This window comes from Sapajus apella, unplaced genomic scaffold (assembly GCF_009761245.1).
Source record: "Sapajus apella isolate SASKATOON/1434 unplaced genomic scaffold, GSC_monkey_1.0 scaffold33, whole genome shotgun sequence".
Taxonomy (NCBI): domain Eukaryota; kingdom Metazoa; phylum Chordata; class Mammalia; order Primates; family Cebidae; genus Sapajus; species Sapajus apella.
This window is the reverse complement of record NW_022436973.1, coordinates 437,142-457,464: the sequence shown is the minus strand read 5'-3', so window position 1 is coordinate 457,464 and position 20,323 is coordinate 437,142. Positions and strand designations below refer to the sequence as shown.

Here is a 20,323-nt window from a genome sequence, read left to right as displayed (position 1 = left end):
CCGTTTCTTTATAGTAATGCAATTTCACAGGGTCTTTATAAGGATTAAATGGGATAATGTGTGACATACATACAGGTATCAAGGTGCCTGTGGCACACAGAGGGTACTTTAAGTATTCTTTCGTTAATAAATTCTTGTTTTTCTTTAGAAAATGAAAATACAAATTGAGATTTCTGATTGACAGATTTAAGATAAAACAGCTACTATTATACCAGACAGAACACAGAACCTTCAATTCAAGATTAAAATCACTGAACGTGATCCTAGAAATCACTAAATATCCATTTACTCAACATTAAGTGAGCACCAACTATGTGTAGGACTTGCACTGGGCACGGGGATCAGCAGGGAAAAGAACAAAATACTGATGATTATGCTTACAAATTCCAGCAGAAAAGAGCCAGAAAAATAAACACAGAGATAAACAAGACCACTTTAGAGCATTAAATGTTAGGGCTGGAGAGAGCAAAGCTCCCTCTTACTTATCTGAGAGGAAAACTGATCTCCAGACCAGAGAAGAGACTTGATTGGCCCAAGACCCGACCCAGAATTAATGGTGTATCTTTATTCTCTAGACCAGCGATTCTCAAATTTTCACATCCATTAGAATCACCAGAAGGGGATTTAAAACACAAATTTCTGGGTCCCACACCAGAGTTTTTTTATTCAGTGAATCTGCTAAGGAGCCCAAAACTCTGCATTTCTGAAAAAGTTCCTAGGTGATGCTGACACTGCTTGTCCAGGGACCACACTTTGAGAACCACTGCCATTGAGGAACACAACCATACCAGAAAGCAGTGAGGCAGAAGGAGCAGAGGACAAGTGCCCTAACCCCCCTCCTCCTGCCATACCATCTCCTACCAGTGCCAAATGCCAACACTAAACTCAGTCAGAAATCAGAGTGCAAAAGAGCCAAGGTCATGTAGCCTCCGGGAACCTAGAGCAGTAAGAAGGGCTCCATTAACACAATTCCCTCCCCTTGCCCCTTTCCAAATTAAAGGGTGCAAAACCTCACTGAGGCTTCCCACTAGTCCTAGTCTCCAAGTGCCTCAGCATCCCTTGTGAGTTCTCTTAACCTCAACCCCACCACATGCATAGTCCCTTTGTTGAAGTGTCTTGACACCCTGCAGTTGAATTCTGTTTTCTGTTAAGATCAAGAGAGATACACCACCAGATCCCAGACAGCTCCACCAGATCCCAGACAGCTCCACCAGTGGTGATAATTTCCAAAACTGACAAACAGCTCTTCTATTTCTTCCTAAGGTAACAGCTAGCTATAAGATGCAGGTCAAATATCCGATAATCTTTTTTGCTACACAAATATAAATCGTATGCAATTCACAAGCACCTGCACGGCCTGTGCAGTGAGACCACTCGCAACAGAGCTTATGGGCCTGGGATGAGCATTAGCATGACCAACTCATCCTGATTCATCTCAAACCTTCCTAAATTTTCTATGAGCATTGAAAGTCCTATATCCTAGGAACAATCTCCATCCTGGGCAATCGAGGACAACTGGTCACCCCAGCCATGCACTCTCACACTTTCTTGCATTAATAACATCTCCACCGAACTCCCAGCAACAGCACTATCACCAAGGATGGCTAGTGTTTATGGAGCACCTTCCATGAGCCTAGTTCCTTGCTAAGCATTTTATATAAATCACCTCATCAATTTCTCACACCCATCCTACAAGCAAGTTACTACTATTAGCCTCATTTCACAGATGATAAAATCGAGGATCAAAGGGCTTAAGAAGCTTGTTCAAGGTCATACATACAGCTTATAAATTAGCACAGCCTTAACTTGAGCCCACAGTCTGAGATCAGAGCCTGCACTCTTAACCACTACCTGGTTCATGACAGAGCAGATGGACCCACCTGCCCCAGATCTGATTCCATAAGGAAGATAAGGAAGATTCAGCCAAGAACTACCAAAGTGTGCAGCAGAGACCAAGCACTAACACTGCAGCCACAGAGCAGAAACTGAGAGGGGAATCTACGTGTTCTTTAATTTAAAGCACACAATGAAAAAGTCAATGGTGAGATGTTTGGTGCCTTTGGAAAATCTGAGATAAAATTATGCAGGCCCTTATATCTCAGAATCAGAGATTCTTGCAGCAAAATTTGTGACATTCAACACCTGATGCATCCTACAAATTCAGAGGCCGTCCATCTGACGCCTTGGTTTCAACCTCTCATTTGTAAAACTGGAATAATGATCCCCTGCCTTAAATCCACAAGATGGCTGTCCTGTGGAGTAAGTGAACTCAGCTAACTCTGTCTAGCCAGAAGTGTTTTCCTATACTGCTGTGCTTGCTGGAGCCCCAGAGGTCCAAAGTCCGTAGTGTGGGATGACCCTGGGATTTGGTATACGGCACCTTCAGGTGCTGGGCCCCCAGTGTGGAATAGGGGCAGCTGTATCTAGGGGCTCAACCTCTGTTCCAGGATAGGTGAGGGTCCTCCCCTCAGAATTGCCCCCTTGTATGAGTGCGATAGTTGAGACTCACTTGTGGGGGAGATGGGCATTCTTTCTGAGAAAGGCAGTCTCTCTCTCCTGCACCTCTTATTCCCACAAAAATCTAATATTCAACATCACATGGTGATTAAGAACCTGTCGCATATTCTCACTCATAAGTGGATACTGAACAATAAGAACACATGGACACAGGGAGGAGAACATCACACACCAGGGCATGTCAGGGGTGGAAGGCTAGGGGAGGGATAGGAGGGGGTAGGGGGCTAGGAGAGGGACAGCATTAGGAGAAATACCTAATGTAGATGATGGGGTGATGGATGCAGCAAACCACCATGGCATGTGTATACCTATGTAACAAACCTGCACATTCTACACATGCACCCCAGAACTTAAAGTATAATAATTAAAATAATAATAATAATAAAGAACCTGGACTCTGAATGAGATGACCACAGTGTGATTGGGGTCAAGCCCTTGAACCTCCATGAAACCAATTATCTTATCTGATACATGGGATTGCTGTGTCTGCCTCATGGGATCATCGTGAGAATTAAATGAAGTCTTAGAATTTCCCCAAATACATGCTCATTGAAAATTCTGAAGTGAGGCTTTCCACCCAGGAATTCCAAACAGGATCTAATTTTCCCCATAAGCATGAATTTTGCATAGCACACGGCACAAAGTAAGCCAGACAACGAGAGCATAAAGTAATGGCCAAGAACACAGAGTATAGCTTTGAATTGTTCTGGCTCAAGTCAAGTTCCAACACTGACTAGCTGTGTGACCTTGGGCTTGCTACTTAACCACTCTGTTCCTCAGTTTTGATCACTGTACCTACATCATAACAGTGTTATGAAAACTCAAGGACTGATAGTAAAACCCTTGAAAAGCACTGGCTCACTACCAGTATTTAATGCACGTAACAAAGTTAGTGTTTCCTAATTGGTAGTCATTTCGTCTCCTGCATTTGTTCCCCTGGTTTTCAGTTTGGATCCTTCATAGTCTGCAGATCCTGCTGCACCTGTGATTTTTATAACTTTTGAATCTGGTCCCTATTATTATCACCCATCATCCGTCATTTCACCAAATGATTTCTCCCTTTCTTGCCTTTTCTACTTTCCATTCCAACTTGAGCCAAATGTTCTTCTCCTCTGTATACTCTTTTAGGTTTAGAAACCTCCCTCCCAGGAAAGTGAAAATCCCTGCTGTCATACTCTAAGGGAGTCGCTGTTGGAAATGAACAATCCTGGAAACAGACTGCTTTATCTCCTAGACCTGGGATTTCACAACTTATTCCTTTCGAACAAACAAACTATGAGTAGTGTCAAAAAATTAAACACATTTAATATTTATCAAACATCTCCAATAATTTATTTTCAGAACATAAAATAAAAATCCTAAAGTCAGAGACCTAGAACTTTAGTCTTTAAGAAACATAGAAATCATCTGGTCATTTCAGAGATGGGGAGAGTGTGCCCAAGTCCACGGCATCTCTAAACATTGAAAAGACTGCACATTATTCTTTGAGTCGAATGTGCCTTTCTGAGGCTTCAGGCAAACCTAAGGCCAAAGGCTGTCTTATGAGCGAATCTCTGCTATTTAGGGTGCAAGGAAATCTCCTCCATGGAGGTGCCAGGAGAGAGAAGGAGGTGCAAAAAGGGGATAGAACTGATGGCTAAGAAGGTGCCCTCCACTGGGCCTCAAGAGCTCCCGTTCAAATGTCTCCCTGTGTCTGTGACAATGCTCTCCATTTCCCTTCTTGTGTATGATGCAGGAGTGTTAGGATTCCCGAGAGAAATCCTTTACAAACTCTGAAATAAGGCCTTCCGTACAAAAAATAAAATCTAAATTTGGCTTGTAAAGATGACAGAAGAAAACTGTACATATATTTAAAATCTGTATTATCTGTGCCTTATTAATAAATCTTCAATTTCAAGAACACTACTTGGAGCTAGGACTGTGCCACTGCACTCCAGCATGGCAAAAGAACGGGACCCTGGGCTATGACTGTGAGAGGCACAATGATAGCTCACTGCAGCCTCAAACAGACAGCACTTTTTAAAGGAATAATTAAAATGCAGAAATATTACAAAGAGAAGTGCAATTAACACCTATGTTCCTCTCCACCAAGAATTATCAACTAATTTTAACAAATTTTCCTAAAGTATGTTCTCCTTTTCAAAAGGAATAGAATATTACAGACAAAGCCAAAATGCCCTTCAGCCACCATCCTAGTTCTGTTTTTCCCATGGCTCTTCTAAAGAGTAGCCTTCCGTTCTGCTTTTAATGCTGACACAAACTTACATAGTTTGATTAGTAATACATATTTGATTGTTGTATCCATTAAATTGGCTCTGTTTTCTTTCCACAGAAGAATATGTGGCCTTGCAGATGCTGAGTTTGGTTCGTGTACCATAAAATCCTGAGATTCATAAGCAGTCCTTAAATAGATGCCCAGATTATTAGTATAAGATCATCCAAGATGTTGATAGAAAAGGGAAGTGGCAGAGAAAAAATTGGGATGCTTCTACATACGACGAGGATTCTGCTAGTTTGAAGTCACTAGCACCTCATTAGTAAATCAAAAGGCCAGAAAAAGCCAGCCAAGATATAACATCTGCTTCCGCCCTGTGTGGTCACTGCATTCCCATAATAGCCTATATTTTTGGCTAAATAAATCAAAAAGGTACAGAAGTTTGGGAGCACATATAAGGTCCCTGCCAGGTCATCTGTAATCCATCTGCAATTAACCAGTGGTGGCAGAAGAGGGGCAGACCTGAAGAGCCCACCACAATGGCCAGATTTTGGACAGGGCTCAGAATGTCAAAGTAGGACACGAGGAAAATGTGCCTGAAACATAAGAATTCTGGGGGAAGGAACTGAGTCTAGTGGAATTTATCCATGGATCTTCTCCCTCCATCCATTTGGACCTGACACATAGTGAAAGATGGCTGGAACAAACGCAGTTAGCACAAGGTAACCTTCCTGGAATCTTTTGTGTGAGCCAACGCAGTGGCTAGAACTAAGGCTCTCCAAAAAAGATGAAACCCCAGGAGGAGAAAATGTCTGAAGTTTGAGCCAAAAATCTATGTAACACAAAATGATTTTCTCAAATTAGACATCTGAAAACGTAACCCAGAATGGGAAAGTTACCGAAGACCCCTAGAATCCCAGGTGGAACAGGGGGTCAGCAGCTTTCCAGGGACAGGTACCTACCGAGGGTGTGGAGGTGTGAGGAAATGGGAATGGAATGTCTCCATTCCATTGAAATGCTTCAATGCTCATCAAGCCAACTCTCAGGCACAACAACTGCAACTCAGAGAGACTTACACCGAGAAATTTAAATATATGCTAAATGTTTCCTATGTGGTAAGAGGAAAGGATAATAAGGATAAGAAATCTGACTTCAACAACCTTCAATAAAAAAGTGACCCATCAGGAGCCTGGCCCAAAGTTACAGTTTTAAACTAAAAATCCTGTTTTAAAATATGTGTATACATTTTTTTTTTTTTTTTGAGATGGAGTTTTGCTCTTGCTGCCCAGTCTGGAGTGCAATAGCATAATCTCAGCTCACCACAACCTCCGCCTTCTAGGGTCAAGCGATTCTCCTGCCTCAGCCTCCCGAGTAACTGGGATTACAGGCATGCACCACCATGCCTGGCTAATTTTGTTGTATTTTTAGTAGAGACGGGGTTTCTCCATGTTGGTCAGGCTGATCTCCAACTCCTGACCTCAAGTGATCCACCCGCCTCGGCTTCCCAAAATGCTGGGATTACAGATGTGAACCACTGTGCCCGGCCAATATGTGTATGCTTTCTAAAGGCATCAGTAACTTTGGAATTTGTTCAAATTAATTGCACTTTTCCACCAGAAATGGTGTTCAGAGGTTCAAGTCCCAGAAATATTTTTCTACGTGGAACAGGGACCTTCCAAGAGGAAAGCTTAAAGAACTTCATTGAGATGGAAAATTCACCTTGGTAAATATACCCAGAAAAAGTTGATAAAACTTCTGCTGAAGCAAGGGTGTAGTGGTACCTGGATTTGGTTAGGTGTTTGCAAGATTAAGCTGAGCATCTCACAAGTTGAAAACTGTGTATTTCCTCTTTTCCAGTAGGTTCCATTGCTCCTTAGTTAACCTAATAAAAATGATCTCAAAACTGCAACTGAAGTGTTAGACAGCTGGCCTCTACTTCATTCCAGACAGTTTTGTTTAGGGGAAGATAACCACCCTGAACTGGAGCCAGCTGAGACACAGGGAGGAAGCTGGCTTTGTGCCTGGCTTCTTTAAGGCCGAAGCTCTGGGAAAATAGCTAATCATTCCTGACACCCACCCTGCGACCCCTGATTTGATTTAAGAATCTTGGCTTAAAGCTGTGGTTTCTGAGCCGAAAGCCACTCCCCCATTTCAATACACACACTTTCTATTTGCAAAGGTGAAAAAATAATGCAAAAGGTTAAGAGGTGGTAAATGGACAATCTTAGGCAGAGGAAAGATTCACTGACTAAAAGAAACATGTAACAGTCAGAACATCCAAAGCTCTGGATCTGGAAAGAGAAGAAGGACTGAGCACGAAATGGCTTTGAAGTCGAAGCTGGGACAGCAGAGCAGAACAAGTTCCTTGACCCAGGCCTGGTACATGTGTGCAGGTTCCACACAACAGCAGCCAGCAGCCCTGGCCTAGACACCTGGAACATCGTACCCCACCCCCTCACACCAGGAGGAGAGCCTGGCACCCAACCTTGCACAGCCAGATGCAGCAAGGCTGAAAGCGACAGGTAATAAACAGCAAACTGCTCCAAAACCCAAGCCCCTGAAAGTGGAGGCCAAACACTTCCCCAAGGCAGACGAAGGGTCAACTAAATGAGTCTTAGCACTCTCCTTCCCAGGCTCACCTCGTGGAAATGACTCAAAAGGGCTTAGGGTCGGGATCATCCTATGCTGGTGCCTCTCCTACCAAAATACACATGCTGCCTAGACAAGAACAGTGGGGATCTTTGGTATCACCACCACCTCCTAATCAAATAGTTAAGCTGTGAAAACCAGTAAATTCGTGAAGCCCATCTCCACCAGAAGTCCCATGTCTGGTCAGCCCATTTAGATTTTGACAAAACATCATTCCCTCAATGCAGGATCTCCTGGGTCCCTAAACACAGTTCCCTTGAAGAAAAATATTGTGACAGTTTCTTCTGTGATGACCGCACTACTGCCGCACGACCGAAACCAGGAGATCAAGCATGACATGTTTCAATCCATATAATAACCTACATGTTTACATCAGACTCTTTAATTGCCCATTTTTAAACCTCTGGAAATGGGTTAGAAAGGTCTAAAACTAGCACTAATTTTAAAAACTGAGATAAGTAAATGTAATAAAAGACAAAATTTCAGCTAAATTATATCAGCCCTGATCTATTGATGTTTTTTATAAATTGGTTTTAGTGGAACCTAGATACTGGTATAAAAATTTTAGTCTTATGAAAACACAGTAGTACTTCAATTTTGGGGGTAAAGATTGAAAAGTATTCTGATGGATCTTCATATTAATTCACTTTTACTTTCTGACATGCCTAAATAACTTTCATAGAATTTAAACTAAATCCCTTCTGAGACACTAAACCTCTCTATTCTAAGGCTTTTAAACAGTGAAAGCCTGACACTGAATTGACCCCAGTGCCCCCCAAAATAAAAAAAAAATTAAAAGATCTGAACACACTTCAAAGGTTATATTTGTATTTTTCTACAAGAAACTAAGTTTCCTACACTTGTGTGTGACTTCAGGTTCCTGTGGTGGGCAGCTCCTGAAATGGTTCCCAATGACCTCCACTTCCTGGCATTCGTGTCTGTGATGGTTAATCTTATGTGTCAACTCAGTGGGCTAACAGATACCCAGATAGCTGGTAAAATGTCATTTCTGGGTGTGTCTGTGTGGGTGTTTCTGGAAGAGATCAGCATTTGCACTGGTGAACTGAGTAAAGCAGATGGCCCTCCCAATGCGGGTGGCATCCTCCAAACCATAGAGGGCCCAAAAAGAACAAAAGGGTAGAGAAGGGTGAATCTGCTCTCTTGGCTTGAGCTGGGACATCCACCCTCTCCTTCCCTTGGGCATCAGTGGTCCTGGTTCTTGGGTGTTCAGACTCAGGCCAGAGCCTACACCATCAACCCCAAATTCTCAAACCTTCAGACTTACACCATCAACTTTCCTGGGCCTCCAGCTTGCAGGCTGTGGGACTTCTTGGCCTCTAAACCTGCATGAGCCAATTCCTATAAGAAATCTCTCTCTCTCTCACACACACACACATATACATAGACACACATATAATATATAACACATGTAACACATGTTACATGTTACATATATGCATATAATATATAACATGTTACATGTGTGACATATATGTAATGATCGCATAATTACATGTAACGTGTATAAGTACATATATGTAACATGATTATGCCAAAAGTGCATGCAATAACATGTGACATATAGTGTGTGATGCAGCATGCATGTGACACGTGTGGCATATATGTAGCATGTGTTACATGTGTTGCGTGTGTGATATGTGGCGTGTGTGGTGCCTTGTTGCATGTATGTGGCATGTGTTTTACATGTGTAGCATGTGTTGCACATGTAACATACATCACGTGCTACATGTTACATATGTCACGTATGTGTTGCATATGTAGCATGTGTTGCATTGGGTGATGTATTGCATGTGTGACATGTGTTGCATATGTATGGCATAGGTGTGACATGTTACATATGTATGTGTGGCATGTGTAGTGTGATACGTGTTACATATATGGCATGTGTGGCATGTAACATGTAACATACATGTGGTATGTGTTACATAGCATGTTACGTGTTGTATGTGTAGTGTTACGTGTGTGGTGTTACATATATGTGACGTTACATGTTGTATATGTAACGTTACATATACACATATTTTTGAGACAGAGTTTCACTCTTGTTACCAGGGCTGGAGTGCAATGGTGTGGCCTTAGCTCACTGCAACCTCTGCCTCCTGGGTTCAAGCGATTCTCCTGCCTCAGCTTTCGGAGTAGCTGCAATTACAGGCATGCACCATCATGCCCGGCTAACTTTGCATTTTTAATACAGACAGGGTTTCACCATGCTGGCCAGGCTACTCTCGAACTCCTGACCTCAGGTGATCCACCTGCCTTGGCTTCCCAAAGTGCTGGAATTACAAGCATGAGCCACTGCGCCTGACCAATAGATAATATATATTTTAAATGTGATATATAACATATATGCCCTATTATATATTCTAATTATAGCCTATTGGTTCTGTTTCTCTCCAGAATGCCAAGACAACTTCCTTGTACAATTATTTCCCTGGAGTGTCAGCTGAACCTAGTGACTTGCTTCTGATAGAATGTGACAAAGCGATGTGACGTCACTTCTCAAATCAGGTAACAAAAGACTGTGACTTCTGTCTTGCTCACACTCTCTCCAGCCCTCTCACTTGCTCACTCTGACAAAGCCAGCTGCCACACTGTGAGCTGTCCAATGGAGGGGACTGTGTGACAAGGAACTGAGGGCGGCCTCTAGCAAACAGCTCATGAGAGACAGAGGTCCTCAAGCCAAGAGCCCGTAGTAAGTGAACCCCACCAACAGCCACGTGAGTGAACCTGGAAGCAGATCCTGTCCCATTCAAGCTGAACTGACTGTAGCCACTGCATTGGGGCAGTAACTTGTTATTGACAATTAACATAGCTCCTTTAGAATAGGACTGGGCTTGCTTTTCCTTTTCAGAAAGTTGGTGCCTAAGAAAGAAACATGGACAGCCAGGCCCTGACGCTGGACCTGACACCAGACCCATGCATTTGGAGGCCAATTCCAAGATGTTACAGAAAAAAAGACATGGTGACATCAACTTCTTAGCAATACTCATTTAAACACACAGTAGGGCAAGTGACAAAATTATTTTTAATTAGAATGAATGAGTTATCATATTTGAGCTAACTTTACAAAATTGAAGAGATAAATAATCGTAAATATATGCTATTTAAAACATCTTTCCGGCCGGGCATAGCGGCTCCCGCCTGTAATCCCAGCACTCTGGGAGGCCGAGGCAGGCAGATCACCTGAGGTCGGTAGTTCAAGACCAGCCTGACCAACATGGAGAAACTTCATCTCTAATAAAAATACCAAATTAGCCAGGCATGGTGGTGCATGCCTGTAATCCCAGCTACTCAGGAGGCTGAGGCAGAGAATCGCTTGAATCCGGGAAGGGAGGTTGCCATGAGCCGAGATCACGCAATTGCATTCCAGACTGGGCAACAAGAGAGAAACTCTGTCTCAAAATAAATAAATAAAACATCTTTCCTTTCTATCCCAAATGTCACCGGCTGTTTCCATTTTACCCTTCTGTATGACAGTGTTCAAACCAAACACCAAAACTGTGCAACCAGATTCTGATGTCCCCACAACAAAGGGACCACGGATCTTTAAATAGTAACAAACTACAAATCAAGACGTGGGCCTGAAAATCCCTGTTGTCACAGGAAAATAAGGACTCTCTCAAGGAGGTCTGGAGGTGGTAAGAACCTGGTTTGAAGGAGCTCCCAACGACCAAAGAGATCACAAGCAGCACACACACAAAAGCATAATTACAGTCAATCAGAGGAAGTCACCCAATCAGGGAAGACCATCCAAGGCCACTAGTACCTAGTACCTAGTGATGATTCAACATGAAGCACTGTTTTTAAGAGTCCTGCTTGCGGCCAGGCATGGTGGCTCACACCTCCAACACTTTGGGAGGCCGAGGTGGGTGGATCACAAGGTCAGGAGTTTGAGACCAGTCTGGCTCACATAGTCAAACCGCGTCTCTACTTAAAAAAAAAAAAAAAAAAAAAAAAATTAGCCAGATGTAGTGGCAGTCGCCTGTAATCCCAGCTACTCGGGAGGCTGAGGCAGGAGAATCGCTTGAACTGGGGAGGTAGAGGTTGCAGTGAGCTGAGATCACGCCATTGCACTCCAGCCTGGGCAACAGTGCAAGCCTCCAACTCAAAAGAAAAAAGACTCCTGTCCTGCTTGCTAAAGTGAACTCATTCATTCATGCTCAGTTACAAAGAGACAAATGTGTGATGTGATCCCTAAGGGATGACTATATAGCCACCACCATGAGGTCAGGGACCACCCAGAGAAATGGGTTTCTGGTCTCGCGTCTGGTTCTAGAACCAACAGGACAAAGCAGGGAGTAAAACCAAATGAGGGGTGGTCTGAAAAAACGCAGGTTTCCAAGGTCCTGGGAAGCAGGAACTAGAACATAACTGCAGGACATGTAGTCGGCAGTACTGCATTCTTCCAAGGAAGAGGATAAGCTCCATGATGCCCAGAAAATTAGAAGTTTGAAAACATCCCTTTTTTTTTGTTGTTTGAGACAGACTTTTGCTCTGTCGCCCAGACAGGAGTACAGTGGCACAATCTCAACTCACTTCAACCTCCGCCTCCTGGGTTCAAGTGATTCTCGAGCCTCAGCCACCGGGTAGCTGGGTTTACAGGCATGTGCCACCACACCCAGCTAATTTTTTGTATTTTTAGTAGAGTTGGTTTCACCATGTTGGCGAGGCTGGTCTTGAACTCCTGGACTCAAGAGATCCACCCACCTCGGCCTCCCAAAGTGCTGGGATTACAGGCATGAGCCACCACTCATGCTGCCAAGGTTTGCGAACATCTTTGAAGAGCAGCACTTGAACTATTAGTGTGAAGTTCTTCCTGGATGTTGATGGAAGCCCCTACAAAGGCAGAGACAGAACTGGTGCAGAGTTGTCTTCTCTGTTCATCCTGGTAGGAAACCAATGGTGAAAAAAATAAATTGTATCTGCTCCTGATCCAAGGCGCTGTTACTCTTCTGTTAAATTTCTACATCCTTAGCTCAATGAGAAAATAAATGAATGAATGATTTATTCTCTCCCCCACCAATCCATATCCTACCAAAATACTCAGGGTAAAAGTTATTCCTGTCTTTAATTTTAATAGACATTGCCAAATTGGCACTCAGAAAGGCTGTTCCAATTTTCACTACTCAACAACGAACAAAGCTACCTAATTGCTCAGATTCTTGTCAAGTCTTGATAGTCTTAAACTTTTGAATTTTGGCCAAATCAATGAGGAGGAAAAAAATGCTACTTCACAGATTTAATTCACAGTCTAAAGAGCCTTTAAAAAGGCGAGAGATAATGTTTTGCAAATTGCTAATACAACAAACTATTTTGGAAACTAGCAAGAGATACATCATAGCAATGCCACTTTCTCGATGCCTGTTTTGTGCCGGAGACCAGGCTTGACAATTTACAAGAATTATCTCCAGCTGTTCCAGCAATGAGGCATTGGTAGTCCCATTTTACAGATGCAGAAATAAAGATTCAGAGCACTGAAGTAAGTTATCAAGGCCACATCACAAGTGCATTAGGGAGCTGGGATTTACATGTAAGTCAAACGAAAGTTTTAATAGCTTTAGCCATAAAATTTCATCCATCGTCAGGGTACAATTTTATACCTTTTAGCAAATGTAGAGTTATACAACCATCACCACCTTCCAGTTTTCAAGTCAAGAAAGTTAGAGTTTGCCAACATCTCTCTTTTTTGTTGCTGCTGCTGCTGTTTTGAGATGGAGTCTCGCTTGCTCTGTCCCCAGGCTGGAGTGCCGTGTGGCTCACTGCAACCTCCGCCTCCTGGGTTCAAGCGATTCCCGTGCCTCAGCCTCCCGAATAGCTGGGACTACAGGCATGCACCACCACACCCAACTCATTTTTTTTTTTTTTGTATTTTTAGTAGAGATGAGATTTCACCATGTTGGCCAGGATGGTCTCAATCTCTTGACCTCGTGATCTGCCCACCTCAGCCTCCCAACGTGCTGGGATTACAGGTGTGAGCCACTGCGCCCAGCCTGTAAACATCTCTTAAGAGCAGCACACGAACTGTTTTCTCAGGCCCGCTTCCTGTAAACCCCTGCTCCACGCCCAGCCCTAGGCAACCACTGGCCTGCTCTCTGTCTCCGTAGATCTGCCTTATCTGTGCATCTCATAAAACATGCAGTCTCTGACATCCAGCTTCTTTTGCTTAGCATAACATTCTCGAAGCCCATCCAGGGCGCAGCCTGTATCAGCAGATCGCTCCTTTTTATTCCTGGTCGTGTTCCCTCGGATGGATTCGCCGGCTGATGGACATCTGGATTGTTTTCAGGTTTCGGCTTCCGTGAATAATGCTGCTACAAACATTCACATTCATGTCTTTCTGCGGACATCTGTTGAGTAGATTCCTAGAAGTGGAATTGCTGGATTTTATAGGGAGTGTCTGTTGAACTTTTTAAAGAAACTGCCAAGCTGTTTACCAAAGTGGCTCCACCATTTTTGATTCCCCTGTAGCATCAAACAAAAAATGTAAGCTGAATAGTCAAGAAATGTGAGACTTTGCATCTCTTCCACTTATGCTCCAGGGGACGTGTTTGTGTATCAGATGTACTTCAGCAGCCTGACTTCAGCATGAGAAAAATGAAGTCTGCGTGGCTGTGGGTCTGCTTCCATTTCCAGGTGACTTACCAGTCTGAAGGTGGCTCCGACGGCGCTTTGCACAGCCCTTCCTTGTGGATATAGCTAGGAAGGACAAACTGAAATCTGAAATAATGCTCGCACTGGGGATAAAGCAAGCCGTAATGATGACCACGCCTCACTGACACCTCACTTTTTCCCTGTCCCGCTTTATTGATACATCAATTCCCATTTTTCACGGTTGACTTCTGGTAGGTCCCTTTGGAAACTATATCTAGAATCCTCACTGGGTCCCTCTGCATCCTCTTTAGTACCTGCAACTCATACCAACAGGTAATAAATAAATGCCATTATCGTGCTCATTTCTGCTTCTCACAGGCAAATACAAGTGTCCAGCAGGACCATATCAAATGCTGAAACCCACGATCCCAACCGGTCAACCTAAACCACCTGGACACACACTGTTGATGAATCCCTGTCCCTGTGGCTGCATCTGATTGTTGTTAATCTATTGAAAATACGTGGCTTTCTTCTTCTCCATACTAATCTGAATCCATTCTGTAAGATTTCATGAGACACTCTAACAGCTTCCTAATATCTACGTAGTATTGCCTTCTGGACTCAATTCTGCAATGTGTTTGCAAATGCTATTATACTTGTCAGGCATGGTTTCCTCTCAATGATCTCATAGCTTTTTAATTTGTTTATTGGAATGCCGTGACCCTCGATTTGTTTTATTCTTTGCTTGTTTATCGAGGGCACAAAGTATCTTTTCCCCCACAGCCCCAGAGCGCTGTGTACTTGATTTCTAGCTTAGGGAACAGTACCGGAGAGAGCCCAAAAGCCAGGAAGGCTGGACACGGAAGGTGCAGGAAGGGAAACAGAATACATCCAAATACCGTGTCCTTCTGCAATACGTAACCGTTTGTGTTTTATCAACAGTTCTAAGTCAGAGGGTAAAATAGGCTTAAAAGTAAGCATTCCCTATTTAAATCCTTGAATGGCCAGATTTACTAGTGTCATCTGTTGGCAAATTTCATTGGCAATCTCTTTGTAAAAACAGTTGCAGGGAATCAAGCCCCTAAAAAGAAGAAAAGGAAGAAAACTGGGTGGGCACAGTGGCTCATGCCTGTAATCTCAACAGTTTGGGAGGCCGAGGCGGCAGATCACCTGAGGTCAGGAGTTCAAGACCAGCCTGACCAACATGGTGAAATCCTGTCTCTACTAAAAATACAAAAATTAGCTGGGCATGGTGGCACACACTTTTAATCTCAGCTACTTGGGAGGCTGAGGCAGGAGAATCGCTTGAACCCAGGTGGCAGAGGTTGCAGTGAGCTGAGATTGCACCTGCACTCCAGCCTGGGTGACGGAGTGAGACAAAATCAACACCGAAATCCAGCCATTTCAGGGTCAGTTCACTACTTAGCATAAGACTGATGCCCCACCCCCCACCCCCCGCCTGTGCACATGCACCTGTGCTGAAGTAAGTAACAGACAAGACTCCTCATGGGACGAAGTACCTATTATGTACCAGACGGTCTTCCATTCACTCTGCAAATGGCATCTTATTTGGTCTCCACAAAGTCCAGCGAGACAGCTTTAATTATCCTCGCTTTACAAATGAGAAGCTTGGGATGTGAGAAGGCAAGTGACTTGCCCAAGCTAGTACAGCTGGAAAGAAGCAGAGGCGGGATTCGAACTGAAGACTTCGGAGGCCAAAGCTCATACTCTTTTCTCTAAACCAGGCTGCCTCCTGAGTTAAACTCCCCTGCCCCTTCCCCAGTATGGCTGCCATGAGACTCCACCATCTCTTCACCATCATCAATAAATATTTATCAAGGACCACCACCTACACAGCACTGCTCTTGTTTCCACAGCAACACACTGTCACGGAGTCATGGGAGTATCCCATGCTTGAAAGAGTGACGCTGTAATGTCCTCTGATCATGGCTATGAAAGGTGACAGCTACACTACTACACGGAACACCGTCTCAGCTGGCAGCCTGGCACCTGCCCAAGCTGTGCTGAGGAAAAGCAAGAAGAAATTACATAGAGTAGAAAGAGAGTGGGTTGTAACCCAGGAAGATGGTCTGCTCTTACTATGTGTTTGCGATTGTTGCTGGAAAAGAATGTAAGCCAGGTTTGCACATTAATTGTTCTTTTATTAGGAAACAAATCAAGCAATCCATGAGAGAAAGTAAAATTCGACTGTACTGCTAACAGTTCCCCAGAGGTACCTGGCAGTGATTATCGAGTTAAATGACTACATTGATAACAATTGCAATTGCAAGTTCGTCCCCTATAAGATCCATTTTTGCCCTCAATATATGGATTCTTAAACCCACTAGTAAATGAACTAATTATCCCTTTATTCATTTAACTGTCTCTCTCTTCCCCCATCCTAAATCGTATTTTGCCACATTGTTACAAGGCTGTTTTAAAATGTTTTTTGTTTGTTTTTTGCTATCACTCCTTACAAAAACTGTCATGGCTCAGGAAATATGCCTTAGAGTAAGGAAAAAGGAAATTGCCTTTTGATGACAAGCTTTTGCCCCTGACTTTTGGGCACTGTGACCAACATGTTACAGCAAAACACATTAGCACAACTATATCATGGATGTAAGCTTACAAACTGAAATTGCTTTCAAGATTGGGAATTTTCAGATCAAAAGAACATGGAGAGCACATTACTTAGTTTTAAAATGTATTTATCCGAACTCGCCAAAAGTTTTAAATAAAATACTTTAAAGGAAATCTAGTTACTGTCATATTTACACTAGAATTGAAATTCGAAGAATTTCTGAATTTAGGAATAAAATAGGTCCATTTTTTAAGTCAACGTTTACAGTATTGTTTTGACAAATACAGATGTTCATGAGAAACCCCGGAAAAAAAAATTAATCCAATTTAGATGGTCTAGTTGCTGTTAAACTGGAAAGGAGAGTACAGACATATACAGAAAATCCCCATTTCTACAAATGCATAAGGCTTAGAATGCACCAAATATCCAATACAAGCTAATCCCATTCGCTGAAGGGGCCCCTGGCACAAAGGCAGCCACCTGCTAAATATATGCTATGTAGTGGGTTTGCAGAAGCCACTCTGCCCAGGTAGACCCAAAAGAAATACACAGTGCCTTAACAGATTTCTTCCCAAACCGTATTCCAGGATTTCTTTTCTTTCTCCTGCGTTCTGAAGAGTAAACAAAGAAAAGGTGCTCGCTCCTCACACTTCTCTAAGTGTTTTAACAAAAGGCTGCTGAATAAACACATTACTCATTTAAAAATTGAAAAGTTCTATTCCTGATGTGAAAGCAACCAGATTTGCATTTTAATAGTTGTGAGCGAGCGCCACCTGGCGGGAGCATCCGGAACGGGCGGCGTTCAGCACTGGACAGCTTCCCGAGCCGGTACGGGTTTTACCGCTTGCTACCCAAGAACGGTATGAGACCCGTGATGGAATATTTTTGATCCTGTTTCTGCCGCGAGAACGTGAGTGGTATTAATGTGCGGTTGGCCGGTCATGTCTTAGAGGATATAAAATCTGAGTCATGAGTCATGCCTGGGTCCCCAGGAGTGCCCCGGGCATCCTCCCTAGCACCCCTCCCTCCCTAGCACACCTAACGCACACCCCAAAATGAGGAAAACAAGAATTGTGCACCATCTTTAGAATGGTGCCGTGGCTATCCCTCTTCTCTCACTTGCCAATCCAACCTTTCAGCTTCACACACCTCAAAAGGAGTGTCTTCGTCACCCAACAACTTCCCCAGCCAGAGAAACAGGCTATTCCTTCGTAAAAGTCGCCTATTCCGTTTCCATTTTAGTACCAAGCAAGGAAGGCTCTAACGCATTTCCAACGGAATGTCCCTCCAGCGGCTCTTAGCCTCAGACGCAGCCTGTGCAAAGACGTTCTACCTCCCAACAGGTTCGTTCTTCTGCTCTTTCTTTCCTTCTTTCGGTGAAATAATAAAAGGGCACAGCTGTTGCTGAGCGAGCCAAAACGAGCCTGTTCCTGCGTCCCACGGGCTGATCTCAGCCTATCCCCGCGATCCCAGCCACCTGGCCGTGGTTACACCAAAAGCAATCGGTGCTAAGAAACTTCAAGGTGATTTTGAACGTTGAAGTACACCTGCAGCACTCCCTCCCTCTCTCCTTCCGTCCGCCGCTACTCTTGGGGGGCTGGGGCTGGAAACTGCCCGCAGAGGGGCTTGGTGATGTGGAGACCCTGGACCGCGATGCTCTCCAGCACACGCCAGCGTGCCTTTAGGAGCCCGTCAGGGCACCCCTCGCTCCCCTATTCTGGGGAACTACCTCTGCTCACCCCCTTCCCGCGGCCAAACCCAAATAGGAGTCCCCTGAACTTTTCAGGAGCAGACGCGCTCACGGGTCAAATCCACTCCCCTCCAGGGGCCTCAACAAGAAGGGCGCCCAGCTACCCCGGAGAAAAGCTAGCGGGTAGGGCGGAGGTATTGCGGCTCCGTCATCCGCGCACACATCCCCACCCGCGCCTTCGGCCGCTTGCTTAGGGGAGCGACGCGTTCGGAGCCCCTGTCGAGCTTCCAGTATCTCCGAGGAGAGAAGAAAAGCCACCGCCCCGGCAGCCTCGGCCTGCTGGGGGACCTGTCCTCCCCACTAAAAGCGCGCGCTGCCCGAGGAGCTGCCCGGGAGACAACGCTCCACCCTGGGCGTCCGCGCCACTCCTCGTCCCGCCGCCCCAAACACTCAAGTGGCAGATTCCGACAAGTGGGAGGCAGCAAGTGGAGATATTCGCAACAACCGCGGAAAGTTACTCCCGCCCCAGGGGGGCGACAGGAAAGTGAAGCGGAAAACTTCGCCAAACGCGGGCCGCCGAGGGACGCGAGAAGCCGGGCTTGTTGGCCGGGGCGCGCCGGGACGCGGCCTCCTGCGCCTGCAGGCTGAGACCCGGACTCCGGCCATGGGGCCCCGCGCTCCCGCGAGCCCACACAACTTTCTCCTCGAGGGTCCCCGCGGCTGGGGGCCCCGCGTGCATCCGGGAAGGAGCGGGGAGCCCAGGGGAGCCGGGCGGACGCACTCACCTGCGGCACTCTGAGCCCCGGCGCCGGGCAGCGGCGGCAGCTGCAGCCGCAGGAGCAGGCTAAGGGCGAGCGCGGCGAGGCTCGCCATCCGGGCGGCGGGGGCGGCTCAGCCCCTTCCCGCGGGGGCCGGGGCCGGAACTGGGGCGGGAGCGGGGCGGCCCCGCATCGCCGGCGCGGCTGCTGGCTGTGCGCGCGGCTGGCTCCGCTCGGGCTCCTGGAGCCGGCGCCGCTTCGCTCCGAGCCGAGGCGCGGCGCGAACTGAGGCGGGAGGCTGGGCGGGGGCGGGACGCGGGGGGCGGAGGGCGGTGTCCCCCGAGTCCTAACGCCGCCGCCGCCGCCGCCGTCGCCGCCGCCGCCGCCCGCCCGGGCGCTCCGCCTCGGCAGTGCACACACCCTCGCGCGCACGCCCGCGCCTGGCACACGCCCGCGGCTGGCACACGGGCTCCCCCGCGCACCCTCTCCGAGGCCGACTGGCTCGGGCCGCGGGCACAGTCACGCGCGTCCACACATCACCCCCGCACCCGCACCACCGGCAGGGTCCTCGCCTCCGCCCCGCGCCGCGCCGCTCAGCCAAGCACCGTCTGCCCTGTGGGGGCGCAGGTACGGGGGCGGTGCGGGGAGAGGGAGCGGGAGCAGCCGTTTGAACTCCGGGTGGGGAACAGGTGAATGGGGGTTCGGTGGCGAGAGGAGGGAGGGAAGGAGCAGCCCTCTCAACTCTAGATGAGAGGCCAAGTGAATTGCGAAAGGGGGAGGGGCATCTGCCCGAAGCTGGGGCAGGCGGCTGCTGGCCGGGGTCTCCGGCACACCCTGAGATGAGAATTTCATCTAAGACCGCGCGCGCGCGCGCAGACACACACACACACACACACACACACACACACACACACACACACACACCCCAGTCACACTCTTATGGGCGCTTCGAGGACCGCACCACAATCGCCGCCCCCCTCAATTAGCCGCCCCCCCCACCTTGTTCACCCACATCTTTCCCTTGTCCCCACCACCACGCGGGAGGGGGCGCAGACGGGGCATGAGGCATCTCCCCAGCCCCCACAATTTTTCTCTGGCAGCCTTCCCTTTCCTTTTCTAGGGAGACAGAACCACGTAGCTTTTTCCCTTTTCTTCTAGGTCTTAACAAAGGCCTGGTTGGTGCTGAAAGCCTAAAACCATAGATCAGAGTTAGAGCTGTCCCTCTCAGTCCGAAGCCCACAGCCTGGCTCTCTGCTGTCCTGAGGCAGCTGGCACCTGAGTCTCGGCTGGGTGTCCGAGAT

The 20,323-nt window shown here is 46.3% G+C and overlaps 1 protein-coding gene across 13 annotated transcripts in view; it reads right to left on the bottom strand.

Annotated features, from left to right (window-relative positions):
* Positions 1-19,294, bottom strand: part of PTPRT (protein tyrosine phosphatase receptor type T) — a 1,128,767-nt gene extending 1,109,473 nt beyond the window's left edge. For all 13 annotated transcript variants that reach the window (XM_032295649.1, XM_032295654.1, XM_032295655.1 and 10 more), the window contains exon 1: positions 19,050-19,294. In XM_032295649.1, coding sequence (XP_032151540.1) covers positions 19,050-19,137 — 88 coding nt within the window. In that variant the 5' untranslated portion in view covers positions 19,138-19,294. The remainder of the gene's footprint in view (positions 1-19,049) is intronic.
* Positions 19,295-20,323: the final 1,029 nt, after the last annotated feature.